The 23,927-nt window shown below is 33.7% G+C and overlaps 3 protein-coding genes across 5 annotated transcripts; 2 read left to right on the top strand and 1 right to left on the bottom strand.

Moving 5' to 3' along the window:
- The first annotated feature begins 263 nt into the window (after positions 1–263).
- Positions 264–3,280, top strand: LOC104225356 (probable WRKY transcription factor 72). The gene is made up of 3 exons (XM_009777128.2): positions 264–494; positions 1,601–2,164; positions 2,263–3,280. The coding sequence occupies exons 1-3, from the start codon at positions 399–401 to the stop codon at positions 3,049–3,051; spliced, it is 1,449 nt and encodes a 482-aa protein (XP_009775430.1). The 5' UTR covers positions 264–398; the 3' UTR covers positions 3,052–3,280.
- Positions 3,281–13,341: 10,061 nt separating this feature from the next.
- On the top strand, positions 13,342–17,163 carry LOC104225358 (ubiquitin-conjugating enzyme E2 2-like). 3 transcript variants are annotated; one of them, XM_009777135.2, is made up of 6 exons: positions 13,342–13,546; positions 14,082–14,211; positions 14,335–14,360; positions 14,772–14,861; positions 15,792–15,880; positions 16,817–17,163. In XM_009777135.2, exons 2-6 carry the CDS (start codon positions 14,084–14,086, stop codon positions 16,955–16,957), a joined length of 474 nt encoding a protein of 157 aa, XP_009775437.1. In that variant the 5' UTR covers positions 13,342–13,546; positions 14,082–14,083; the 3' UTR covers positions 16,958–17,163. The 3 variants fall into 3 exon arrangements, with proteins under 3 accessions (XP_009775437.1, XP_009775435.1, XP_009775436.1); XM_009777133.2 differs by having other exon boundaries at positions 13,344–13,546; positions 14,078–14,211; XM_009777134.2 differs by lacking the exon at positions 14,772–14,861 and having other exon boundaries at positions 13,349–13,546; positions 14,078–14,211.
- Positions 17,164–19,127: 1,964 nt separating this feature from the next.
- On the bottom strand, positions 19,128–21,838 carry LOC104225357 (homeobox-leucine zipper protein HAT7-like). Its single transcript, XM_009777130.2, has 4 exons — positions 21,800–21,838; positions 21,380–21,514; positions 20,592–20,968; positions 19,128–19,623 (listed from the first exon to the last, which is right to left on the bottom strand). Exons 2-4 carry the CDS (start codon positions 21,507–21,509, stop codon positions 19,306–19,308), a joined length of 825 nt encoding a protein of 274 aa, XP_009775432.2. The 5' UTR covers positions 21,510–21,514; positions 21,800–21,838; the 3' UTR covers positions 19,128–19,305.
- Positions 21,839–23,927: the final 2,089 nt, after the last annotated feature.

Genomic DNA, 23,927 nt, shown 5'->3' with positions numbered 1-23,927 from the left:
AATCATATCAAGATTGGAGACAGCCAAAAAATACGTTTTCCCTCAAAAAGTCTTCAAAGCTCGTCTGTCACTTAAACGTTGAATTTGAACTTCAACTGTTCTTTTTTAATTCTTTTCTTTCTACTCGTCAGGTCATCAACAGAGTGTGTATAGAATAATGAATATAAAATAAAAGATGATTGGCGGTCGCCCTCAATTTTTAAATATATATATATTTTTCTTGAACGTTTGTGTGTAAGAATGGCGATAGGAGGAGACTTAGATTCAAGTGAATTTAAATATTTAATAATAGTAGTAGTTTGAAGACAAAGGGCTCCTTTTGTGGAATAACTACAACTATAAGAAACCTTCAAAAACTGTTCAAAGAGACCAACCAAAAAAGGTTTTAATTTCAAGCTATGGAGAAAAAATTGGACAACTCCATCACAGAAACGGTTGTAGCTAGAAATCAAGGCAATAATCATGAAGAAGAAGCAGTCGGGAACTCTTTAAAGGTAAAATTAATCTCTGTTAATTAGATTTCTTCTTCATTCTCTGTGTGCATTTATATTTGAAGTCCAAATTTTATTTTGCTTGGAATTCGACCTCTATATCTTAGTTTCCAGGTTCATGGTAATAATGATATACCTTAATTTCTTGCAGTTAAAAGTCTAAACCTCTCTACCCTGCATTACATCGGGGGGGATCCGATTGAGTCAACTATGATTTTTCTCCCTAATGGCTACCTACCATGGTTTATGGTTTTTTTTTAAATATATGCTTCGGTTTATATCAAACTTTTCAATAGAAAATTAAGAGTCAATTTACATAATTAGATGATGAACCAATGATGGAGTTTGTTATTAAAGGTATGCAGAATTTTGCATAAATAGTGTCCGTCTATTATCACAACTCAACTTGTACGCGAGTTTGAATCTTGAGGTTGTAAAGTAAAAACTTTAGATGACACCCCTGAAGGGTGTTTTCCCAACTGGTCAAGAAATTGAATACTCTTCCCAATCAGTAGACAGTGAAAGTTGCCTTTGATTTAGTGTTATAGCTGTATGAGATGTGGCATAGTTATTTTCTATGAAATATACGTTTGGTTGAATTGAAAAAAAAAAAAACAAGCTTACGAAAAGACTACGAGGATGTTTGGCTAAGCTTATAAGCTGGTCAAATTGGCTTATAAGTACTTTTTGGCTTATCTACGCGTTTGGTAAAATTAAAAGTGCTTATAAGTTAAGTGCTTATAAGCCAAACATAAGCCAAAAGCCATAAGTTGGTTTCCCCCAACTTATCAAATTTCAGCTTATAAGCACTCTAAGTTTGACCAAAATATTTACTATTCTATCCCTAAAATACTTCTTTTTAAAACAAAACTCTTTGTATACCTAATTCTTCAGCTACTTATTATTAATTTCAGCACTTTTGTCCAAACACGTAACTGCTTATTTTTTAAATCAGTTTCAGCACTTAAAAATGCTTTTTAGCACCTAATGTTTATCAGCTATTCCAAATCAGCTAAGCCAAACGGGTTCTATATACTGCCGAAATAATCCACCTCTTGCTCGTCAATGGGAAAATGATGTTTGACTGAATTGTACTATTGTGAATGTAGGCTGATGAATTTAAGTCGGCCATAGCAGAAGTCAATGAGCTCAGACTAGAGAACGCAAGACTAAGAGTGTTACTCGAGCAAATACGGAAAGATTACAATTCTCTCCAAACTCGCTTCTCTAATATTTGTCAACCAGATCATAAGAGGAGTGTCAGCCCAACATGTACAACTGAAAACGTTGCTGAAGAAGAATATGAACTAGTCTCTCTTCGACTTGGGCGAAGTCCTAGTCGTAATGAACAGTACAAAAAAGACGATAAGAGAAGACATTCTTGTCAGTCCAGTGATGGGCTTAAACTTGGCCTGGACTACAACAATGAAGTACCTAAATCCGATCCTATGAAGCTCCATACTGATCCAAGCCCGGATAAGGTTTTAGAAACAAAAACAGTAGACGCCAGAGAATCAGGGCCAGCTAGTGAAGTTGACAGGACAATGAGAAGAGATGACAATGAAGTTTCACAGCCCAGACCAAGTGTTAAAAGAGCTGGTGATGATGAAGTTTCCCAGCCCAATGTCAAGAGAGCTAGAGTCTCTGTTCGGACAAAATGCGACTACCCAACAGTAAGTACAAAAATTCAATTATGATTTAATCTTTTAACGTAGTAAGTGTGAGTTCATTTCTCACTCTTCTTTTCCCTTTCCCCGTGTATGTAATACAGATTAATGATGGTTGTCAATGGAGGAAATATGGACAAAAGATATCAAGAGGTAATCCATGTCCACGTTCATATTATCGATGCTCAGTCGCTCCATTGTGTCCAGTGAGAAAACAAGTCCAACGATGTGTTGAAGATATGTCCGTATTAATCACAACTTATGAAGGAACACATAACCATTCACTTCCAATTGAGGCTACTGCTATGGCCTCCACTACTTCAGCTGCTGCTTCAATGCTTCTTTCTGGATCATCAAGTTCTCAATCAGCTAATAAAGATTTGAGAAATTTGCCTAATAATTCGAAAACAACACCTCTTTATTTATCCAATCCTCCTTCAAATTCAAATCCTTTTCCCACCATCACATTAGACTTCACCACATTCCCAACTACTTCATCATTCACTAGTTTCAACTTCCCTTCCAATTTCCAATCCAATACAAGATTTCTTTCTAACAGTTTGAACTTTTCTTCGCCTGAACCGGACACACTATCCAAAATTTTGGGCAGTGGGTATGTAGATTATGATTGTACTACTACATTACCATATAGCAAGAGCCTCGCAAACATTGGCTCATCAAATCTTGGAAGACCATCCCCTGCCCAAAAACAATTTGACCAACCTGTTCTTGGAAAGAATAATAACAGTAGTAGTAGTAGTAATAAATTGAAGGAGAATTCTTCTCAACAGGCTCTAACGGAAACGTTGACAAAGGCAATAGCATCAGATCCTAGCTTTCAATCGGTGCTAGCTGCTGCTATTTCATCAATGGTTGGTGCCACCAAAACTTGAACTGGAGACTGGATGATCAAATTCAGGTTCCAAATTCAAGTTCCAGAGCACAGATAATTTAAATGATGAAGTTTTGACGCTCTTGTCATTGAAGTTTAGTCAACAAGAGATATTTTAATTAAACGTTTTTTTTTTTTTGTCATTAATTTGATAGCTTTGATATATACACAAATGTAAACTCTTTTGACTGTTTTAATTAGTCATATTGGTGCCCTTTCTTTCATGTTAACTAGTTCCAAACGCACGTGTATATCAAGTCATGTAATATATAATTTTGTAAAATAAATAATAATAATATTAAAATAAAATTTTAAGTAAAATACTTCTCACAAAAATCTTCATCAAAATATTTTTCTCCATACGAAACTTACCCAAATTAGCAAAGATGGAACATTTCAAAATTGAGAATATTCTAATTCTTGTGATAAATTAGTCAAAGAACTAATATCTAATAAATCAACAGTACTAAGTAGCATCTCACACATTGAAATATATAACTTATCAAAGTGTAAGAGTACAAAATCATCTTTAAGGTGCATGGATCAAGAGAGTTAGATCATTTCTTCTAAGTTATGGTAAAAATTATACAATTGGCTCTACAGGTCAATATCTTATTTCTATATATTTGTCCAGTAGGTAATCTTTTCAAAAAAAATTTGGATGATAATTAGCATAGACTTTACTCAGGAATTTAAGGCTTTAAACAAAAACTCATTGTTAATGCATAATTAGCGTAGAAACTACATATATGCTACGTCAATACAATGACATGTTATTATAACAGTAGTTTTAAAAAAAAAACTAAAGACAATCAGAAGAAGATACACATAGGTGGGGCCACACCTTATTTATCAACCGTTCCGAAGGCATTGACCAAACGCCTTTGCTTTCCTTTTCCTTTCTCACAAAATCCCCCACATAATTGTATCTCATTATCAAAATGCTTGCCAATTGAGTGGAAAAATTGAATTTTTTCCAAGCAGTTTGTTAATTACTTTTCTAGTCTTCTCAAGCTCTTGGGATATAGGAAAATGCTCCACAGTGGCTAACTTTGTAGCCATTTTCCTTTTTCCTATTCATAGCTCTAAAGTTGTTTTCTTTAGAGAAAACTATACTCCTATATCTTTGTTTCCTGAAATATATATCAGTGCAAGAGAAAACTTTATTGCCATAAAAAAATTCGTTTGTAATTTTCATTAGCCTTGCGCGCACTTCTAGTTCTCCAAAACAATATTAGACATTATGAACTTTTAATCCTAAGCCAAGTACATCTACACTTTAAATATTTCTAGTGCCATCTTCATGTGTAACATCCAGAGGCGGGCCTCACCTTGAGGGGTCACGTGACCCCATTAGCCTCGGTATAAATTCTGTATATACATATTATATATATTTATATATATATATATATAGGACCCTTAAATATTTTAAGTGTGCCCCCTAAAACAAAGAGGTGAATGAGAGAAGTAGTTGCTTTGGGCCCTTTAATTCCCAACTGTGATGAGGACGTTGGTTCGAAACCTCCCTTTAGCTTTTTTCTCCTCCTTTTATTTTTATTATTTGAGTACAATATAATTTATATTTAATAGAAAATTGCTTTATCTTTTACTTTTATCTCTTTTTTTTTTAAATTCAATTATAATTTAGTACTAATATATAATAGTCAACTTTATTAATATTTTAATTCTTTGAATAAAATATAATTTATATTCAATAACAAATTGCTTTTTTTTTTACTTTTATCTTTCTTTCTTTTTTTATTTCATTTATAATTTAGTACTAATACACAATAGTCAACTTAATTAATTTTATTCCTTCTCTTTCCATAGTACCCATCTCTCTCTCTCTCTCTCTCTCTCTCTCTCTCTCTCTCTCTCTCTCTCTCTCTCTATATATATATATATATATATATATATATATATATATATATATATATATATATATATATATATATATATATATATATATTATCGCTGGTGATCAGCATACAGTGGTGCTCCCGTCTTGCTCAAATCCTAGGTCCGCATCTGGTAACATCTAGGGAAAATGCATAAGTACCCACCTATACTCGGATTCTCAACTACACACTTTTTCTTTGCAGGAATTCTATTATCCTCCCCCCCCCCCTAAACTTATTTTAAATGGAATTATTTGTACCATAAAATTAGACAACCAAACTCTTGGCAAGTGGTGAGCTACACGCGCCCCCACATGTATTTTTAGTACTTTTTTATTCTTTCTTCTTTTTCTTATCCTTTTTTCTTATTTCTTATTATTCTCATTTTTTTGGTTATTTCATTCTCTTTCTTTTTGTTTTGGTCACCGGCGACATAAAATGGTGGTCGTCGAAATTTCACAAAAATCATTTTTTCGGCGAATTATTTTTTTTCGGCGACATATTTTTATCCCGATCTAAGTGTGTGTTATTTTGTATATATATAATTTTTTCTTGAAAGTATAATTTATGTGTGGGAGGAAGAGCAAAAGAAATAAAAACGAATATAAGCTGAGAAACTTTTTCCAGTTAAAATTTTAATACATTATTTTTTTCTGGCATGGGAAGGTTTTTCGATGATGAAATTTTCCCTCCAAATCTGAGTGTATTTTGTTTTGCTTATGAATAGATCTTTTGAGAGTTTAATTTGTGTGTGAAAAGAAAAAATGGAAGAAAAACGGTTAGACAAAGTCGCCAGTAAATAAATATCCGCCGGAATTAGAGAAGAAACGAAAAAAAGTAAAAGAAAAAAGACAAAGAAAAAGGAAAAGGAAAAGGAAAAGGGAAAAAAAGTAAGAAAAATGGTAAAAAGAATAAAAAATAATTTGAAAATCATTTTTTCTTGCTTTCTCACTCTCCTTTGGGAGAGTGAAATACACACACTCTGTCACACCAGCATTAAGAGTGTAAATAATTTTATTTAAAATAAGTTTAAGGGGATAATAGAATTCCCGCAAAAAAAAGTGTGTAGTTAGGAATCCGGGTATAGATCAGGAGGTACTTATGCATTTTTCCTAACATCTATCTTAACATTTGTAGAAATAAGATTTCAAGCATCACCTTGAAGTTGACATCTTCCTGCGAAACTGTTTGATGCCAAAACGTATAATAATGTGCCGGTTGCACGGAAAGATTTATGTCTAGCTCACCAAATGGTTGCAAAAGACTTGCTGCTCACTCGGCATTTTTTTGAAAAATCTGCAAAAAGTCCATAATAAACTGCGAGAGACGAACAGAAATCTATAGTAGCGGATCATTAATTCCAATTTTGGAGTATGGTTGATGTCTCTGTTACATTTCCATTCATATACTGCCAAGTATTAACTGTTATCTCTTTGCAAATCTTCTCAATATTCCTACATATTAGTTTGTGTCTGCAATATAAAATCCACAGCAAAGGGGAGGATCTCTGGTACTCCATTAAAGTTGAGAGAAATATTGGCATGGTGCTTGTTCGGTTGCGTGCAAGTTTTCTATACAGTATAACAAAAATAAAAAAATACTCTTTCCTATATCAATAACTAATTGGAACGGATGGTAATCAAGAGGTCATAGAATTCTATTGATCAAAGGATCATAGAATATATGGGTTAACTAAGTCTTGATAAATCAATTTGCATATTATGACACAATAACATCATTCTATATTATGTTATTCTGCCAAACAAAAGGCTGCCACCGTTTCCTTAACTTTTGTAGCGTCTTTTCGTTTGCGCTGTTTCCCAGCGTAGTTTTTCTTTTTTTCCAATTAGGGTATTTTAATTTTAGAAGGACATTTATGTAATTTAACTTTTTAGTTTAGAGGTTTATGTTTTTATAATAGTACTAGTCTCCGTACACGTGCGTTACACGTGTTTTCCATATAAATTTCTTACTAAATGCTAAATAATAGTTATAAATCTTTAATATGCGTACATATTTGAAAAATATAACTTTAAGACTCTTTATGAATTTTTGGTACATCTCTATTCTTCTGTCATAACATTGTCATTAAGTTTTGGTATATCTTCCATATGAATATTGATTGCTCCAATAGATGATGTTGGAAGCAATATTTTTTGGCCAACTTTATCTTCCCTATATCCTTCCGCCATAATAGTATTAATTCCGCATTGGCATAATTGTCTTCTCAAGATTGATTGCTCTTTTGTGGAATATTGAAGCCTTACTTTTTCTATTTCAGTACACATGTCATGAACACAATCTTCAATTTCCTCATGTATACCTACAAGTAATATGTGTTTAATATACTAATAAGTGTTAGACTTCAAATTTTTATTGTTAAGTATGAAGAATTGAATTGCTAAATGAGTCCAAGTTAGATAAATTAAAGTATACTCTTTAATGTTCAAGTTACTCAATTTTATATTTTCCAGTAAAATCTTTAAGCTTGATATATCATTATTGGAAAAGTACAATTTGAATTGTATAATGAATCCTCTTTTATCTACTGGCTGAAAATTAGATAATCCATAGCCCATAATATATAGTGTACTCTTCAAAATTACTTCAATTTCATATTTTTCAATTAAATCTTTGAGCATAGTCTTATTCGGGTGACTATAGTCCTTTTTCATAATAGCCTATGCGAGGAGCTCTCCCAAATTAATTAAATGAGGCTTAGATAAAGACAATATAAGTTCAACATAGAACAATAATAGCATGTAAAATAAATTGAAATAGCCCGTAAATAAAGAGAAAAGTGTAGAAGAATTAGTACAAGGATTAAAATGATGGATTTTAATGTTGCTTTGTCGTTGTACTTTCCTAAAATGATCCTGATACTGTAAAAAAAATTACCATCATTTGCAAGAAGTATGTTTCGTGTAAATTAATTTCATGAATGCAACAAACTAAAAGCAGTAGAATGGGGGAAATTACAGAGTTGTTCGTAAATCTGTGTGAATTCATCTTGCTCAAATATAGGATCCTGTCTGCAAGAGTAAGAAGCATAAAATAATATTATTATAAGTAATGTGGCAACATCTTTCACGGAATATCATATTCTAGTCTATTTATATTACGAAAGATTGTATTACAAAGCAATATTAGCAATTAAGATCATTACTTGCAATTTGACATAGGAATGATCCAATAGATCAAGAATTTGCTCGTTATAATTTACTCCACGCGTGCCTCTCATTCTTGTACCAAATCGATATCATCAGACTTAAAATAGAAAATAAAATCAATATTATAAGTGAAAAATTCATCCTAACTATTCTATTCCAATGAAGAAAGTCCCACATAAACTAAGACATGGATTTATGCGAAATTCCTTTGTATCTGTTATTATTATTCTCATATTTGTGATGGCTCTTTCATAAATAATATTTATGACATATTTATATTTAATATAAACATATAATTATTTTTAATTTTTAAAAATAATCTGTAAACGAAATAATGAAGAACATAAATGCTGAACTGGGAATGATCCAATTTAACCAGGGAAAACTCCAAATCCTTATAAACTTCAAAACAAAATGTCAACCCTAAATACTGCTTACTTTCTCCACCAACATTTGAAAGCAACAACCAAATATATTAGAGAATAAGTTAAAATTATAAGTAACAGCGTAAAAGATTATCAGTTTGAATCTAAAGCCTCATTCCTCTAACTGATTCTACTCTATGCCAGGTCTCAAGAAAATGGCAATTTTTTTAGTGTATGGGCACTTTTCAAGATTTAACATCTGGAATATTGGAAAAGAGAAATACCATAATAGTAAAATAGGACTTGTCATAATTGTGCTTTTCAAGAAAGACCAAGTATAAGGAATTAAATTAAATCCACAATTTTCAATTTACTTTCTCTTGTTGTAAACCCGAAGACAAGTAAATTGGGGCTCTAAGAAATTATAAAAGTAGATTTAGAAATTCATAAAAGTACCAGTAACTGAAAATAAGTTGAGAGACAAATACAATAATTTTAAAAAGGAAATAGCGAAAACTAAGCCTTGAAAATTAGAACTCAATTAAACTCTAATCATCTCTAAAATAGAACCATTCCACATAGTATCCCAATTCAATAACAATTTGTAAAAGTAGATTTAGATGAAAATAAGTGGAGAATTAAACAAAAATAAAATTTTTAAAAAGGAGACAAACCTGGTGGCATCTTTAACATGGGCAATCGATTAGTGAGAAAAAAGTGTCATGAGACTTTTTAATTTTTAAAGAGGATAATGGTGGCAACTCTTCTTCAAAAAAATGTCTGTATGCTTGGCGTCTATTCGTAGGGTGACGTCTGTTGTAAGGGACTTTGCTGAAGTGACACACGTTTTAGGTTCTCATATTTAAGTTAATTAAAAGGACACTTTAATAAATAATAAGGGGGTAATTTAGTAATTTGACTTTTAGATTATGATGTTCCTACTTTTAATATATTGTAGATGTAGATAGATTAGCCAAGCAAATTATGTTAGCTTATGCTTTTAGACCTGATTTTCTTAGGTTCTTTTATGGTAGTTAACATTTGGTCAGGGAGGCAAAAAGTTCTCCTAAGTTTTCTTTTAATGGTGGTCATGTCTAAGCCATTTTACTCACATTTCGACTAATTCACTGGATATTTGTTACCATTACACCCATATGGATAGTGGATAACTCTTCCGCAACGATTTAGACAATGGAAATATATTATTTACCTAGTGTGTTCACACACTAAAATTTGAACCTTGATTCCCAAGGTTGTCTCTCCGACCCTTCGACCATCAGGATGTTGTTATGGTTTTGCTCTGAATTTCTAATCTATTAAGACTCTCTTTCTTGATGGAAAAGGAAAAGACTTCTAAAAAAAAATCTCCTTCAAATACCTTATCCTTTTTTGGAGGAAAAGTTTTTGAGATCTATTATGACTCATCAAAAGAGTCTTGTTTAGGAGAAATTTTTTCTCTCAATAGTTTTTTTTTTCTACTAGTTTTTATATGTAGGTTAATTGACCAAACCCATTATAGTATCCTATTTTAGTACTCCCTCCATTCCAGTTTATGTGTGAACCTGTTTCCTTTTTGGTTCGTTCCAAAAAGAATGACCCATTTCTAAATTTAGAATCAATTTAGTTTAAACTTACAATTCTACCCTTAATGAGAAGTTTTTATAACCACACAAATACTCTGAGCCCCTTTTTGACTTGTTTAGGATCACAAATTCCAAAAGTTTTTATTTTTTCTTAAACTTCGTGCCCAGTCAAACAGGTTCACATAAATTGGAACGGAGGGAGTATAATTCTTTTGTCGTCTTGGTTTATCGTCTACTAAATTTTGTATTGTTAGCTTCCGCATGCACCAATTTGAACGACAATGAAGACTTATCCAACAAATTTGAACATGATGCTACATGTGGAGATTAATTTACCATCACAAATATTCTAAATCCTTGTTGCTGCATCATTATAAAAATAAAAACTGACTTTTAATCCATGTTTGAGCCACTTTTAAGCAATGTCAGTTTTAAGCAATGCCTACTTGTAACAAGTGAGCTCTAATGCCAGTTTTAACTCATGCTTATTTTTAACGCATATGCTAGTTTCAATCAATATCAGTTTTAACTCATGCTTATTCTTAATGCGTGAGCTCCTTTTAACCCATTCTTGGGCTTCTTTCAACCAATACCAAGATTTTTCTATTTATACCTATTTTTAATCATGGCAAGCAAGAGTGATGAAGATTATGTGAAGAAGGTGACTCAAGTTTTGTCAAGAAAGTTCAGGCCAAGGAGAGAATTATTAGGGTGTTTCCCTAAATTTCTAATCTATTTGGACTCTTTTTCTTGAAGAAAGGGGAAAAGACTTCTAAAATGAATAAATCTCCTTCATATAACTTATTCTTGAAGGAAAAGTCTTCGACATCTATAAATTGAGGATCTCTGCTTCTCACAACAACAACAACAACAACAACAACAATATCCATGATGTAGTTATCAAAAGAGTCTTCTTTAAGGGGAAATTTTTCTCTCAATAGTTTTTTGTTTTTAAACTAATTTTTATATGTAGGTCAATTGATCAAACCCATTATATTATCCTATTTTAATATAATTCTTTTGTCATCTGATTTATCGTTCACTGAATTTTGTATTGTTAGCTTTCGGCTGCACCATGTTATTTCGATCCCAACATATACCTCGTTGAGAGCAAGTTTCCAGAAAATTTAGGGGCAGAAATACAATAAACTAAAAGTTATAAGATCAAGCATTTAATTTTGGAAAAATAATTTGTTAAATGCATGTCTATTACTCTTATAAGTAATTTCTTTGGCAAAATACATAGTTTACCCATCAAACTTGCACCGAAGTCTCTGTTACACACCTTTTCTTCATGGATAATCTTTTAAACACCCAACCTTTTAAAAGTGTATCGAAAACACACCATTTTGATTATGTGTCACTCGCGTATTTTTCACACATTAAAGGCGAGTGGACAATTAAAACTTTGTGTCTAAAGGCTCATTTTGACAACACTTGTCTAGCCTTTTCATATTTTTATTTTTCTAAATCTTTTTCTTTATTTTTTAGAATAAAAAATCCACCATTCTTTTCCATCTTTTTTCAGTACTGCACCATCGCCTTCTTCTACAAGCATACCACCAAATATTTTTGTCAAGATTTAAAGGAGGATAAAAAGAAATCAGAGTTTCATATTCAATATAAAAATCGTTGAATGACGGTGTTACGATTGAGCTACCTGGGTGGCCAAATGCTGAAAGGAAAATTCGTGAAGTTTTTCATATGTGTTTCGTGAGAATTTATGGGTTCTAACTGGGTCTGTGGAGTTTCTTCCATTTCAGCCATTGATGGGTTGGGAATTTTGGGTTCTTAGGTTCTTTTTTGTTCTTACTGTTGCTGGTGTAAGCAATTTTGGTACCCAAACTATATAATCGATTGGTCAAAGCAAAGATACAAATACAAAAAAATTTAGGGAAAATATTTAATTGGTAGTGATGACAGAAATTCAATGTTATCCTAATAATTTGAAAATTAAAATTAAAAATAAAGGTTCATGATTGCTAGTACAAAATTACTCACTTTGGGTGGGGTGGGGGAGGGGCAACCATGGTGGTATAACTTGGGGGAAGATGAAGAAGATGGATATTTACGCGATTTGTAACAAGACTACAATAGTGGCTATTTCGTGCAATGCATGCCATGTAAGATCTGACATGGAGCCCTCCATATATGTATATCATGCAAATCAAAGGCGAAATACATAAAATGCACCAAATCTTTTAGTTAAATCCCTCTTACACACCCGGCAATCACGGGAGTATTAGAATACATTCAAACTTTTTAAAGTATGTCTAGTAGACACCACTTTATCTAGGCAGCACTCCGCATGTCCTACACATGAATCAGACGCGTTAATAGAAAATTTCTTATGTTTGAAGCTCTCTATGGATGCCACGTGTCCAACTGTTTCATTTTTTCATTTTTTTAATTTTATCATTTTCCTAATCGTTATCCCTCATCTTTAGGTGACCATTATCCCCATTTCCAAATTCAGGCAAACCTCCATTGTGGGTAACCCCATTTCTATTGGAGTTTGAATTTTGAGTTGTTGAATAAAGTGATATTGGGTGTTGGAAGTTGATTAATTAACTACTTTGGATCGAGTATTATTACTCACTCAAATTTTCGAATTTGAAGAGTAAAAAAAAAAGAGGTACCATTGAAGAAGCCTTCAATTGTACTCCTATTTAAAAACCCAGATTTGAAACCCGAATGTATTGGCGATTTATTGTTAAAAACTAATCTGGGAAGTCTAACATGGATTACCATGTGCACTTCACTAAATTTGAGCTCAAAAAAATATAAAAGGGAAGCTCGATCGCCGGAAAATATGGATGTCTTGCCGGAAAATATGATATTCTTTTGTCAATCGGTGCACTTTTTTTCTTCCTCTTTATTCTCTCTTTCTTCCAAATCAGTCTATATTTTCTAACTCTTCAAATTCGTTTTCAGTTATGTTCAACATATCAAAAAGTTTTACAAAAGTTTTCAAGAGATTCAAAGCTAAGAGAAAATCTTAACTCGATAGAAAATCAACTGTTGGGTGGGGGAGATTAAAGAACCGGGGAGGGGACTTGGGGAAGATGAGGATAGGGGTGGAGGGGAATTTCTTTTCTGTTTTTTTTTTCTTTTCTAAAATATTATCATTTGTGGTGTAGGCTCCTTTTTTTCTTCTTTTGAGTTATGACACGTGTCACACTCTAATTAGCACGTGTGATGCAATTTTCAAATAGAAGTTGTCAACACAAAAATGGTGTGTAATAGAAATACTTCAAAAAGTTTAGGTGTGTAATAATATTCCCGTAATTTTCCGGTGTGTAAGAGGATGACTACAAGATTTGGTGTCATTTTATGTATTTCGCCCAAATCAAACTCAAATTTTCACTCTTTAAGTTGACGATTGCAAAGGGGACACTAATCACGGCGGCCGATTCTCCAAGCTCAAATTCAAACGCCGTCCACTATCTTTCAAAATTATATTGCCGCTTTGGCTCTCAGGTAAATGGATCTCCCCCTTACCTATGCTTTTCTGCATCAATTCACGTGATTGGTTTTTGGGCTGTTCGTTTTTCACATCAACCCTAGTGAATTGACAATTTTTTCTTTATGCAATACTCTTAGTTATTGCCTGGGATTGAGGTGTAGTTGTTGTTATTGTTGCAATGCTCTGTTTCGTTTTGGCTTAATTTTGCAGCATTCGATTGCCTCATATATTGGCCTATATAGCTTTGTGGCAGATCGGCAGCTCGTGCGGGGTGCTCCTGTTGCTTTTACTATATAGTTGAATTTTTTCAATACACACACAATAACTTTACATAATACTGCCTCCAGGGCTTTGGTTAAGTAGTAAGAGCGAGCATGTGTTGTGTGCGTTAGGCGCATGTCAGAGATTTGAACCTTGCCTCAGACAGAAGCCTGCCTCCATGGCTTTGGTCTAAAGTTCGATATGTTTTAGCTGCCTTAGTAATCATGGAAAATAAGGTTCTTTAATGAGTTTTGTGTTTACTTGAATTGTGATTTCTTAATTAGGCAGTGATGATGTCAACACCAGCGAGGAAAAGATTAATGAGGGATTTCAAGCGGTTACTACACGATCCTCCTGAAGGCATCAATGGTGCACCTTATGACATCAATATAATGCTATGGAATGCTGTCATATTCGGGTATGGCATTTGGAATTGAATGAAAATCACGGTGTACCATAACTATTTGGAGTTTTAAAATGATTGCTCCTGCCCAAACAGCAGTATATTTGTACTTATAGCTTTTCTTTCCTTGAAATGCAGCCCTGATGACACTCCCTGGGATGGAGGTGAGGCAATGATACGTTGCTAATGACCACCTTTTGTTTGTGATGTGAATTAAACATTCGTGTTTAATAGCGCTCCATCATACCTATGCCTCATGAGATTTATTTATGCCTTGGCAATTGTATGAACAAATAAGGTGCCCCTATATGTTTTATATCAGAAAGTTAGCTGCATCAGGTGAAGATTTCTTGTGTCGATATGGTCCAGTTTGAGTTGCAGAATTGTAATTCAGGAGTCTTTGTAGGCAATTTGCTTTGTGCCTTCAATGCTGGGATGTTCTTGTTTTATCCTCCCAGTGAAGAAGGTTTTCTAGAATTGGTATTGGGTGGCTGGGTGCATAACCAGTGTCCTCTCCTAAGTTAAATATCCTTCTGCCCTAACTTTGATTGTTGGGTGATATTGTTTGCTTACAGGCACGTTTAAGCTTACTCTTCAATTTACAGAGCATTATCCTAACAGGCCACCAAAAGTGTACTTTATGTCCAGGATGTTCCATCCAAATAGTAAGTAGCTGAAGTATATCTCACCCCTCCTTTTCTTCTCCTCTTTATCTCTTAGCAGAGTTGTAATCCTTTGAGAGGATAAGAACGTTCATTATACTATAAATTGTGGAACAATAAGTCTGGTTGCATTTTCTCTTTTGCGTTCACATATGTGTGGGTGTTTGTATGCATGTATTGTTATGCAAGGAGGGCAAGGTCAGTTTGGTTTTATATCGTTACATTGTCAAGTCTTTTGCAAAAACAATCACAACTAATCATCAATGCCAAATTAGTTGGGGCTGGCTAGTGGCTATATGAATCATCACTATCTATTTTACGCCATTTGACCCAGCTCATTCCAATGTTCAATAAATTAGGTTCTCAAATCCTAGAAGTTCTCTCTACATTCTCTATTGATATACAATCCTCCAACAAGATTAAATAAGCCCCTAACGGATATTGAACTGAGCCAGCATACCAATAAAACTAAGCCTTAATCATAACTAGTTCGTATTGCTTATATAGATCTATTTCTTCCATTGTACTTTACTTTTTGCCAAGATTGCATGAATTTGAATAGATTGTTAGCCTGTCAAAAACGTGATTTTAGGTCTACCTTGTCTCCCTTTAACACTTAGAACCACCATGGTTTTTCACCTACACGCTGGTGCATTTGGAGGTCTAGATACAAAACCATTTCAAATGATCTTCTTTTATTTTTTCCTGATATCCTCTGTGTGCTACTTGTACTTGTATCCAATGTGTTCATGTCTAACCTTTTTGTTGAAAGAGGAGTAAAATCACTTTGTTTGAAATGTAGACATTTAATTCCTCTTGCGTCCTACTTCTGCTTCTTTTTTCATTTCATATTAGCTTATCTTATGCTTTTTCATATTGTCATGTTTAGTATAGTTTTTCTGATCTCTTATGCTTTTGCTTATTGTTGCTCAGTTTATGCTGATGGAAGTATTTCTTTGGACATCTTGCAAAATGAGTGGAGACCTATATATGATGTAGCTTCTATACTTATCTCAATACAGGTATTATGAGATGTTCTAAATGCAACACCATGCCTCGTTTCCATAAATAATTTTGAAGAATTAAAATGATTATTATTTTGGTTTTTTTGGGGGGGAGGGGGGAAGGTGGGGTGGGAATGCGTCGATGCATTTCTCCCACATAGTATGGACAACCTATGACCTGTTCTGCTTTATATCTGTGAATTCCAGTTTCTTACTTTAGATATTGAACTAGTATGTGCATGTTGAGGATAATCAATCAGTAGTTTGGTTGAACATATGAATAGAGGAAGAAAAGAAGCATCATGCACATGTTTGTAGCCTGAAGATAACATGGATGTGTCTCAGAGTGACACTATTCTCAATGCTGATTCACAAGTTTTCAGTTCTCTCTTGAGATTACTAGTAGGTTAAGATTTACAATTTTGAATATCCGTGTTTAGTTTTGATAATTTAATCCACAGAAGCAAGTCTTTCTTCATTTCTCTAACTTTATTGTTTCAAGCAAATTTTTACTTATGTTTAATTCCCATGTAAAAAATGCTCTCATTAGTTGCACATACCTAGTACTATTTAGTGAGTTAGCAGCTTTTCTTGGCACTGGTATTTTAGTTATTTTTGTCATTGTTAATTCAAAAGTTGGTGGTTAGCATTGTCTCGTGTATTTTGATAAATTTCCAAATGTTATTTTCAAAAAGTAGGTAGATAAATCTCTGATGATGGACATATGAATCAGATCATTTTTTACACCACTTGGTGTTTACTAATGAAACTTTTTGTCTTATCAAAAAAAAAAAAAAAAATCAAGTCAATTTTTATAATTGTAACTGGGTCAAAAGTTAGCATTTTTCAGCATCTTCCTGAGCTAAAGAAAATGATCTGTATAAGTATACCCATTAACATCTATGCTGGATTGCTGGTAAGTAGCTCCCTGATATGCGTTTTTTCCTACTGCAGTCGTTGCTCTGTGATCCAAGCACTAACTCAGCAGCTAATGCAGAAGCAGCACGGCTGTTTAGCGAGAACAAGTGCGAATACAACAGGAAGGTGCGTGAAATAGTTGAGCAAAGCTGGACAGCAGACTGTCTCTGTTGCTGACTCTGTTACATAGTGTTCCCCTCGTCTCTTGTCTGCATCAAAGTGAGATGTTTTAGGTGTTTTTCTACATTTATAATAATGTAGGGCGATAATGTCCTTTTATTGCTGTTAGGAGCTCTGATTTTCTTTATCTTCATCTTTTGCTGCTCGACTATGAGACTCTGTACGTATTATGTATTATATCCAATTATGTGAAATTGAAGGAAGCTCTTATTCCATAAATTATAAGGAAACCTCAACGAGTAAAAGGAAAAATATCGCATAGCGGTTTTGTTATCAATTGAAGTCCCTCTGAAGGTACATCACTTGCAACTGCTTATGCGTCTGTCGTGGTGACTTGAACCAAGTAGATTCTAGGTATAAGTGGTCCTTCAACAGACTTATTGAGGAAATTACAAATCAGTGATCAATCCCTCTAATTTTACATCATTCTGATTGGAGAATATTTCTCTGCCTGTCTGAGCTTTAAGATTTACATGCACATTTTCATGGATCCCGTGCTGACACTTATTATGATAAACTTCATGGAGGTCCATCCATGGCAATCGACATCCCGGGAGATGCTTGATCTTTATAAAATTGTAAATGTTGCAAGAACCAGTTCGTAGTTTGTGCTCAGGAGATGCTGAGTGGTTGAGACAATGGTATAGTAACCTGAAGATCTCCAGGTTAGAATCGCAGCTATTAATATTTTAATGTGGCCTAAGTTGGTTCTATATATTTGTATCATATCTACGAGCACAAGAATTGATTTTTCTTGTTTGAAAACGAATGTTCTAATCAAAGGATGTATGCTAAATTTTTCTCTTTGTTCGTAATAAATTGAGCCAAGTTTTTGCACATACTTTCTCCTTTTTCATTTCCTTTTATGGTGACCATCAAATTATACGCGTGATTTAGCTTGACATCTGACAGACTATTCTGACTGCCTAATTCATTATATAATCTTCATAATAGTATAGGTATAAATCGTGATTACGCGCTTGTGTGCAATATACAAGTTCCTCCTTTTTTGCATATAAAGCTATAATCATATGACGTAACAGACTCTCCCCTCATGTTTTGATGGAACACATTGTTGTGTTTTCTCATTTCGTTTCCTTTTGGTTTCTTTTGTTTGTCCTTTTGCCATACTTAAATTTCAGCATCTCAGAAAAGGAGTCTGCAAATTTTTTTTCTTTAAACAGAGACTGACATACAGGTCACAACTCACAACAGTAGGCAGAAAGAGTTACTAATATAGAAAAATGACTCATTCCCCACCCCCGTAAACAACATTGTTCTGTTTTCTTCTTTATCCCTATCTCTTTGGCCTTTCCCCTCTCGTAATTTTGTGGTTGGATTCCTGGCCTGACTCTGATATTTGATACTCTTCGTTAAAAATCATACTAGTAATTATTGTTTGAGCAGCAAAGCAATCTGTAAATCATCAGAATCTGCAACTTTATTAGTAGTACTGCACAGTCAAAAGAAGCTTCTCTACAATGATTTTCATACCATTTCTTTTTACTAGACAATAAGTAAATGATATATATTTCTCGCAAAAATGATATCTCTTCCATTCTATGTTATGTGACACTTTCATTTTTAGTATGTCAAAGAAAAATTGTCACATTTCTATATTTAGAAACTATTTAATTGTATGACGTATCATCTTCACTTTACAAGAAATGTTAGGACCCTTTGATCTAAAAGTCACCTTATTATGTGGAGGCAGAATATAAAGGACATACAAAACTCCCACACTTCTTAATTGTTGGTAGTAAGGATCACTTTGATATTTTGTAGTATATTTTTAGCTTATGTGTCAATTTTTTAAAATAGATTTCTTATATTTTATTCAATGAAACACCGTCATATAAAATGAGATGACAAAATATGGGAATAAGGAAGTATAATAATATTCAGGTATTAACCAACAAAACATTTAAAGAAAAGAAACAAGAAGGCTACATATCTGAAGCAACAACAAACACTAGTGCAAGGAGAGAATCTTCCTTTTTTGCCCTTCTCTTTTCGAATTGTATAGGTTATGGCCCATAGCCAGAAAAGGTGACCCTGCACCACACTCCACAGTCTCTCCTGATATTGCTCAGAACACGAATCTTTTTTATTATTTTAATCTGTCCTCCCAAGTTGTCCAACCTTGCAAAAACAGCACATCTGTCTCTCACAAGAATAAAAAATCAAATACTAGTAATATCAATTACCAATTTCTTACATGGTCACTTTCAAGTCTTTAATAACAATCCTGGTACAATAACATATGTGCATTTTACTATACACACAGTAAATTTAACTGTCCGCATAAGACCCAAAAAAATGGTTTAACTTGAAAGAAATTAAAATTAGTAAAAGTGTTGCTGCACTGGCAATGGCCAAAAATTGGTCTGATCTTCCACATTGGTAAACATGTTGCAAAATCCTTCTTCATTGACAGTTTGGTCTACTTTATAAGCTGTTGGAAAAACATCATGGTTATTGAGTGGACTGTTTGTTGATGATGTTCTTGTTGTGGTTCCAAGATTTACGTCTATAGTACTGTTGTTCTCATCGCCACTTCCATTGTTGTTCCAATTACATCCTTCGTTTTCCTTGTTCAGGTTAAACAACATTGGTGGTGTACCTCCAGCTGATTCTCGGTTTCCCAGACTCAATAACTGCAGCTGCCCACCAGAATCATCAATGCGAAACATAAACAATTAAAACCTTGGGAATTGTGTGTGAGTAGTTAGAAGGGACCCAAAAAAAAAATGTACATACTTCCTTCGGTCTTTTCAGTTATCGTTTATGGTTTTGTCAAACTCATTAAACAATCATTTAATTAAGAATTACTCGCTCCGTTCACTTTTAACAAGGTATGTATACTAAAAATAGATGTCTACTTTTATTTGGCATTTTACGCATATCAAGAGAAAACAACAATTTTTTTGTTTGTTTTACCCACAATATTTATTACTCATTTCAAATCATTTTCTCAAATTCAATAAAATATACATTAATTAGTATGCGTATCATGATAAATTATGCACTTCATTTATTATTTCTTAAGGGACGTGAAAAGTCAAAATATACCAAGTAAAAATGACCGGAGGGAGCACTCATTTGACTAAATAGTCCTTTGCCTATCCACAAAATGAGAAATAATTATTGAGAGACTTCCATAAAATTTTACAGTATCATTTATTAAAACAAGGGTAGATTTGAAAGAAACACAATAAATGTACGTTCTTGATTTTCTAAGAAATTGATTTCTTGCCTTGGAACAATATGAATTACATGAACACCATTTGTGGGTGCAATTGACTGGATCCAAAATTTTAATATTGTGGATTTTTTGGTGAGAGAGTGAGTTCTAAGATGTATATCTAATTCTAACCATACATAAATACTGGGTTCTACCAAACTGCAAACCCGTCCGCCAGCGTTTGTGAGTGATGGTGAATTTCTATAACGCCAATGATCAAATACTAGAAATCAAATTAAACCTAAACTAATTTCAGCTAAAAAATATCTAAAAATGCAATATGGAGTGAGTTTCCCAATAGCCTGCCCTAAGCATGCGCAGGATCCAAAGACGTTTAAGTCAAATTCCAGTGTGAATATAAAAGTCAAGTTCAATTGTGTTACGTACCTCAGAGTGAAGTTTTTTGTTTTGAGTCTTGAGTGCATCATTATCAGCCTTAAGTTTATCACATTGTCTCTTCAAGATTTCGTAATCTTTCTCCAATTGCTTAGTTTTACACCTAGCTCTTCTGTTCTGGAACCAAATTGCAATCTGCCTTGGTTTCAACCCTAGAGCTCTAGCCAGTTGCATTTTCCTCTCAGGCTCAAGTTTGTTCCCCATCTCAAAACTTCTCTCAAGTGCCTTCACTTGCTCCAAATTCAGCCTCCTCTTCTTCTCCCCAAGTAAGTGTGAAGAGCCATCATCATCAGACATGTCGTCCTCCACTCTCGATTCTTGATTATGATCAAATGACATGGCTCTCCTCATTAACAACGGTGAAATTCCTGCATATAAATTTGTCATATTCCTACTATTATAGTATTATGCTAGCTAGCTCACATTGTGGTAGATCTAGACTAGACACCGTGATGCAATATGAAACGAATGGGTCATTTTTTATACGAAGCATAGATATGTATGTGAAATGTCAGTAAAATTAAAATGAATATCAAGTTTAAAACTCATAATTTAGAAAATGTAATTGGTTTAGTGCTAAAAAGTAAAAATTGAACATATCAAATATAAATTCTAAATTCACCTTAGCACAGTAAAATTCAATGCATTTAGCTCGCATTATATGTGTAATGTGTGCGGAAAAAATTATAAAGAGCAGAATTCACTAACTCTCTAGCTAAATCATGGATTCATCAAGTTATCTACAAAAATACATAGAGATAGACTGAGAGAGAGAGAACCTTGAAATTCTTGATGAGGAGGACAAGAAGAAGGAAAGACATGACTAGGGAAGGAGGAAGGGAGATCATCATTAGCTGCTTCATGGTTTCGAAAATCAACAGAATTAGTTTCTGGTGCGGCAAATGCCATGGTACCTGTACTACTAAAAAGCATGTTATCGTATGCACAAAGTAAACCAATTAAAGTCATATATATCTTCTTTTTTTGAGGTGTTAATTAATAAGTCAAGAGGTGTAATGGGGAGGAGAGGTTTTGAAGTGGGAACATGGAAGGTGCCAAGGGGGGAACATTAACATGGGGTGGCAAGATGGCAAGACTGGAAGCCAGCGAAGTTTATAAATTATTTTTGTTAAGAATTAACAACACATAACGTGAAATGTTATTATAAAATTTATTATCAGCACAAATATTCTCCTTACTTGCAATGTGACGCCCTTGTATTTTTCCTATGACTTGCGCTTTAGGTGTCTAGATAACAAGTCCAACTTTTTTACTATTTTTTTTAAAGCGCTACGTACTATATACATACAATGTCTATTATTTAAGAGGTAAACTCTCTAGGCTAGAGCTATGTACTCCACAAAGTCAATCTGATTCAATCTTCAAGATTGGTAGATTTAACAACGTTACTCTTTTTAATGAGAGAAATATCCATGAATTCAACATCAACTTTCGAAAGGAAAATTACTGAATTTGAGGTCATGTTTGGTGTTAAGTAAAATGTTTTTCGTAAGTGATGTTCTTTGATACAATTAGGTGAATTGAATCGAATAATAGGATGATCACCTGCCGCAAAATCTGAAGAAGGCATGTGACTGGGTATATATATATACCCTTTTTATAAAAAAGTTATTTATATGTGTATACTACTTGCAACTCCCAAATTACTCGCAATAGGTTGATGCCTTTCCATGAAAAATAGGAACAGCTAAGGGCCGCCATTACCAAAATTTGGATTTTCCTTTTCTTTTTTTCTTTTGAATCTCTAAATACCAGATAAGTTATTTTTCATGATTAATTATAACCACAGTTGATATTTTATATGGAACAGAAAAAAGAACAAATCTACAGAGAGAGAGAGAGAGAGAGTGTATAACCTCAAATCTCTTTAATTTTGCTGCCTGTAATATGGAGTAATATACTTGAACAAACACTTAACATACAATTAGATTTACTATTTTTATTTTTTTTTGCATTTTTCATTAGGTGTTCTGTACTTACTTTTCCACTTTGAAGTCCCACTAATCAGAATTCGCACTGCCTTTCCAAGTTATTTTCCATTGGACTCGGACATTGCAAAGTGAGAAATAAAGAAGGTAGGGAAAGGAAGGAAAGTGGAATCTTGTGATGTGGAGTTGTTGTGGGGGAAAAAGGATTAAAAAGAGGAAAAGAGTGCGATGAGCAGTGGGAGTGTGGTGGCCAAGTACGACGACCTATCACCTGATAAAACCCAGAGAAAGTTGAGGTGCCTCTTTCTCGCACATTTTCCTATCAATTTTTGGCACTGAAATAAAGGCTGTTTTGTCTTCGTAAAATTTAGCCCTTTTGCTGTGACGTTTTTACTCTAGGACCCAATATGGCGTCGACCACATATGACGCAAAAGTTTTTGGTATGGGCAAGTCACAGGCATGAGGGTTGCAATATAACTAAGTTTGCAATTTACCTTCTCTATTTGAGTTACCTGCAGTTGCATCTCATTCTTTATTTTTGTTAACGCTCGTGTCGGGGTCCAACTTGTGTACATTTCCATTAATTCCATTAGGTATCTACTACTGTATGACCCAATTAATTTTCAAATGATGAACCAAGTGTATTTAAGGGAGATGTCTCACGTGTGCTGTTGGATAGCAATGAATAATAACAATGGAAAAGGGTTAAAAATGCCCCTAAACTATTGAAAAAGGGTTAAAAATGCCCCTAAACTATTGAAAAAGGTATAAAAAACCCTTCGTCCACTTATTAGGCTAAAAATACTCATCCATCTACTTTTTGGTTCACTTATGCCCTTTGACCGTTAGGTCAATGCTAAATTAAAAATACTTATTATTTAAATTCCACGTGGCAACTAAAACATCTAACCTTTTAGAAAGACCCACCCATATCTGCCTATTTTTTGGACTAACGCATCCCAAACACTAACCTCATCCAAATAAAAAGTTTAACTAAAAAAAAAAGACGCCCCACTTCCATCTAACTACGTGATGTCCGGACATCAAGTACTTTTTTTTATAACCATGGTGTCCGGGCTAGCTTACACACAACTCGGCTAATATTAAGTACTTGTTAAAGACCAGTTAGAATACAAGGGCATGACTTAGCAATAATTACGAAAAATTCGCTAATGGCGAAACGTTATACTACAGGGATATGGTGATGTATCCTGTAACCTAGCACTCAAAATGTTTCCAGAAATTCCTAATGAATTTTACCAAATAAAAATTAATCATTCGAACGAGTTTCATTGCAGTTCTATAAAAAAGTCAAGGCATCAAACTTTCTCTGTTACTAATAAATTTTTTCCACTCGTTGTTCGAAAATTCGCCATC

Source organism: Nicotiana sylvestris, chromosome 2, assembly GCF_000393655.2.
Source record: "Nicotiana sylvestris chromosome 2, ASM39365v2, whole genome shotgun sequence".
NCBI lineage: Eukaryota > Viridiplantae > Streptophyta > Magnoliopsida > Solanales > Solanaceae > Nicotiana > Nicotiana sylvestris.
Note: the sequence above shows the minus strand (reverse complement) of the source record. Positions and strands in the feature narration are given on the sequence as shown.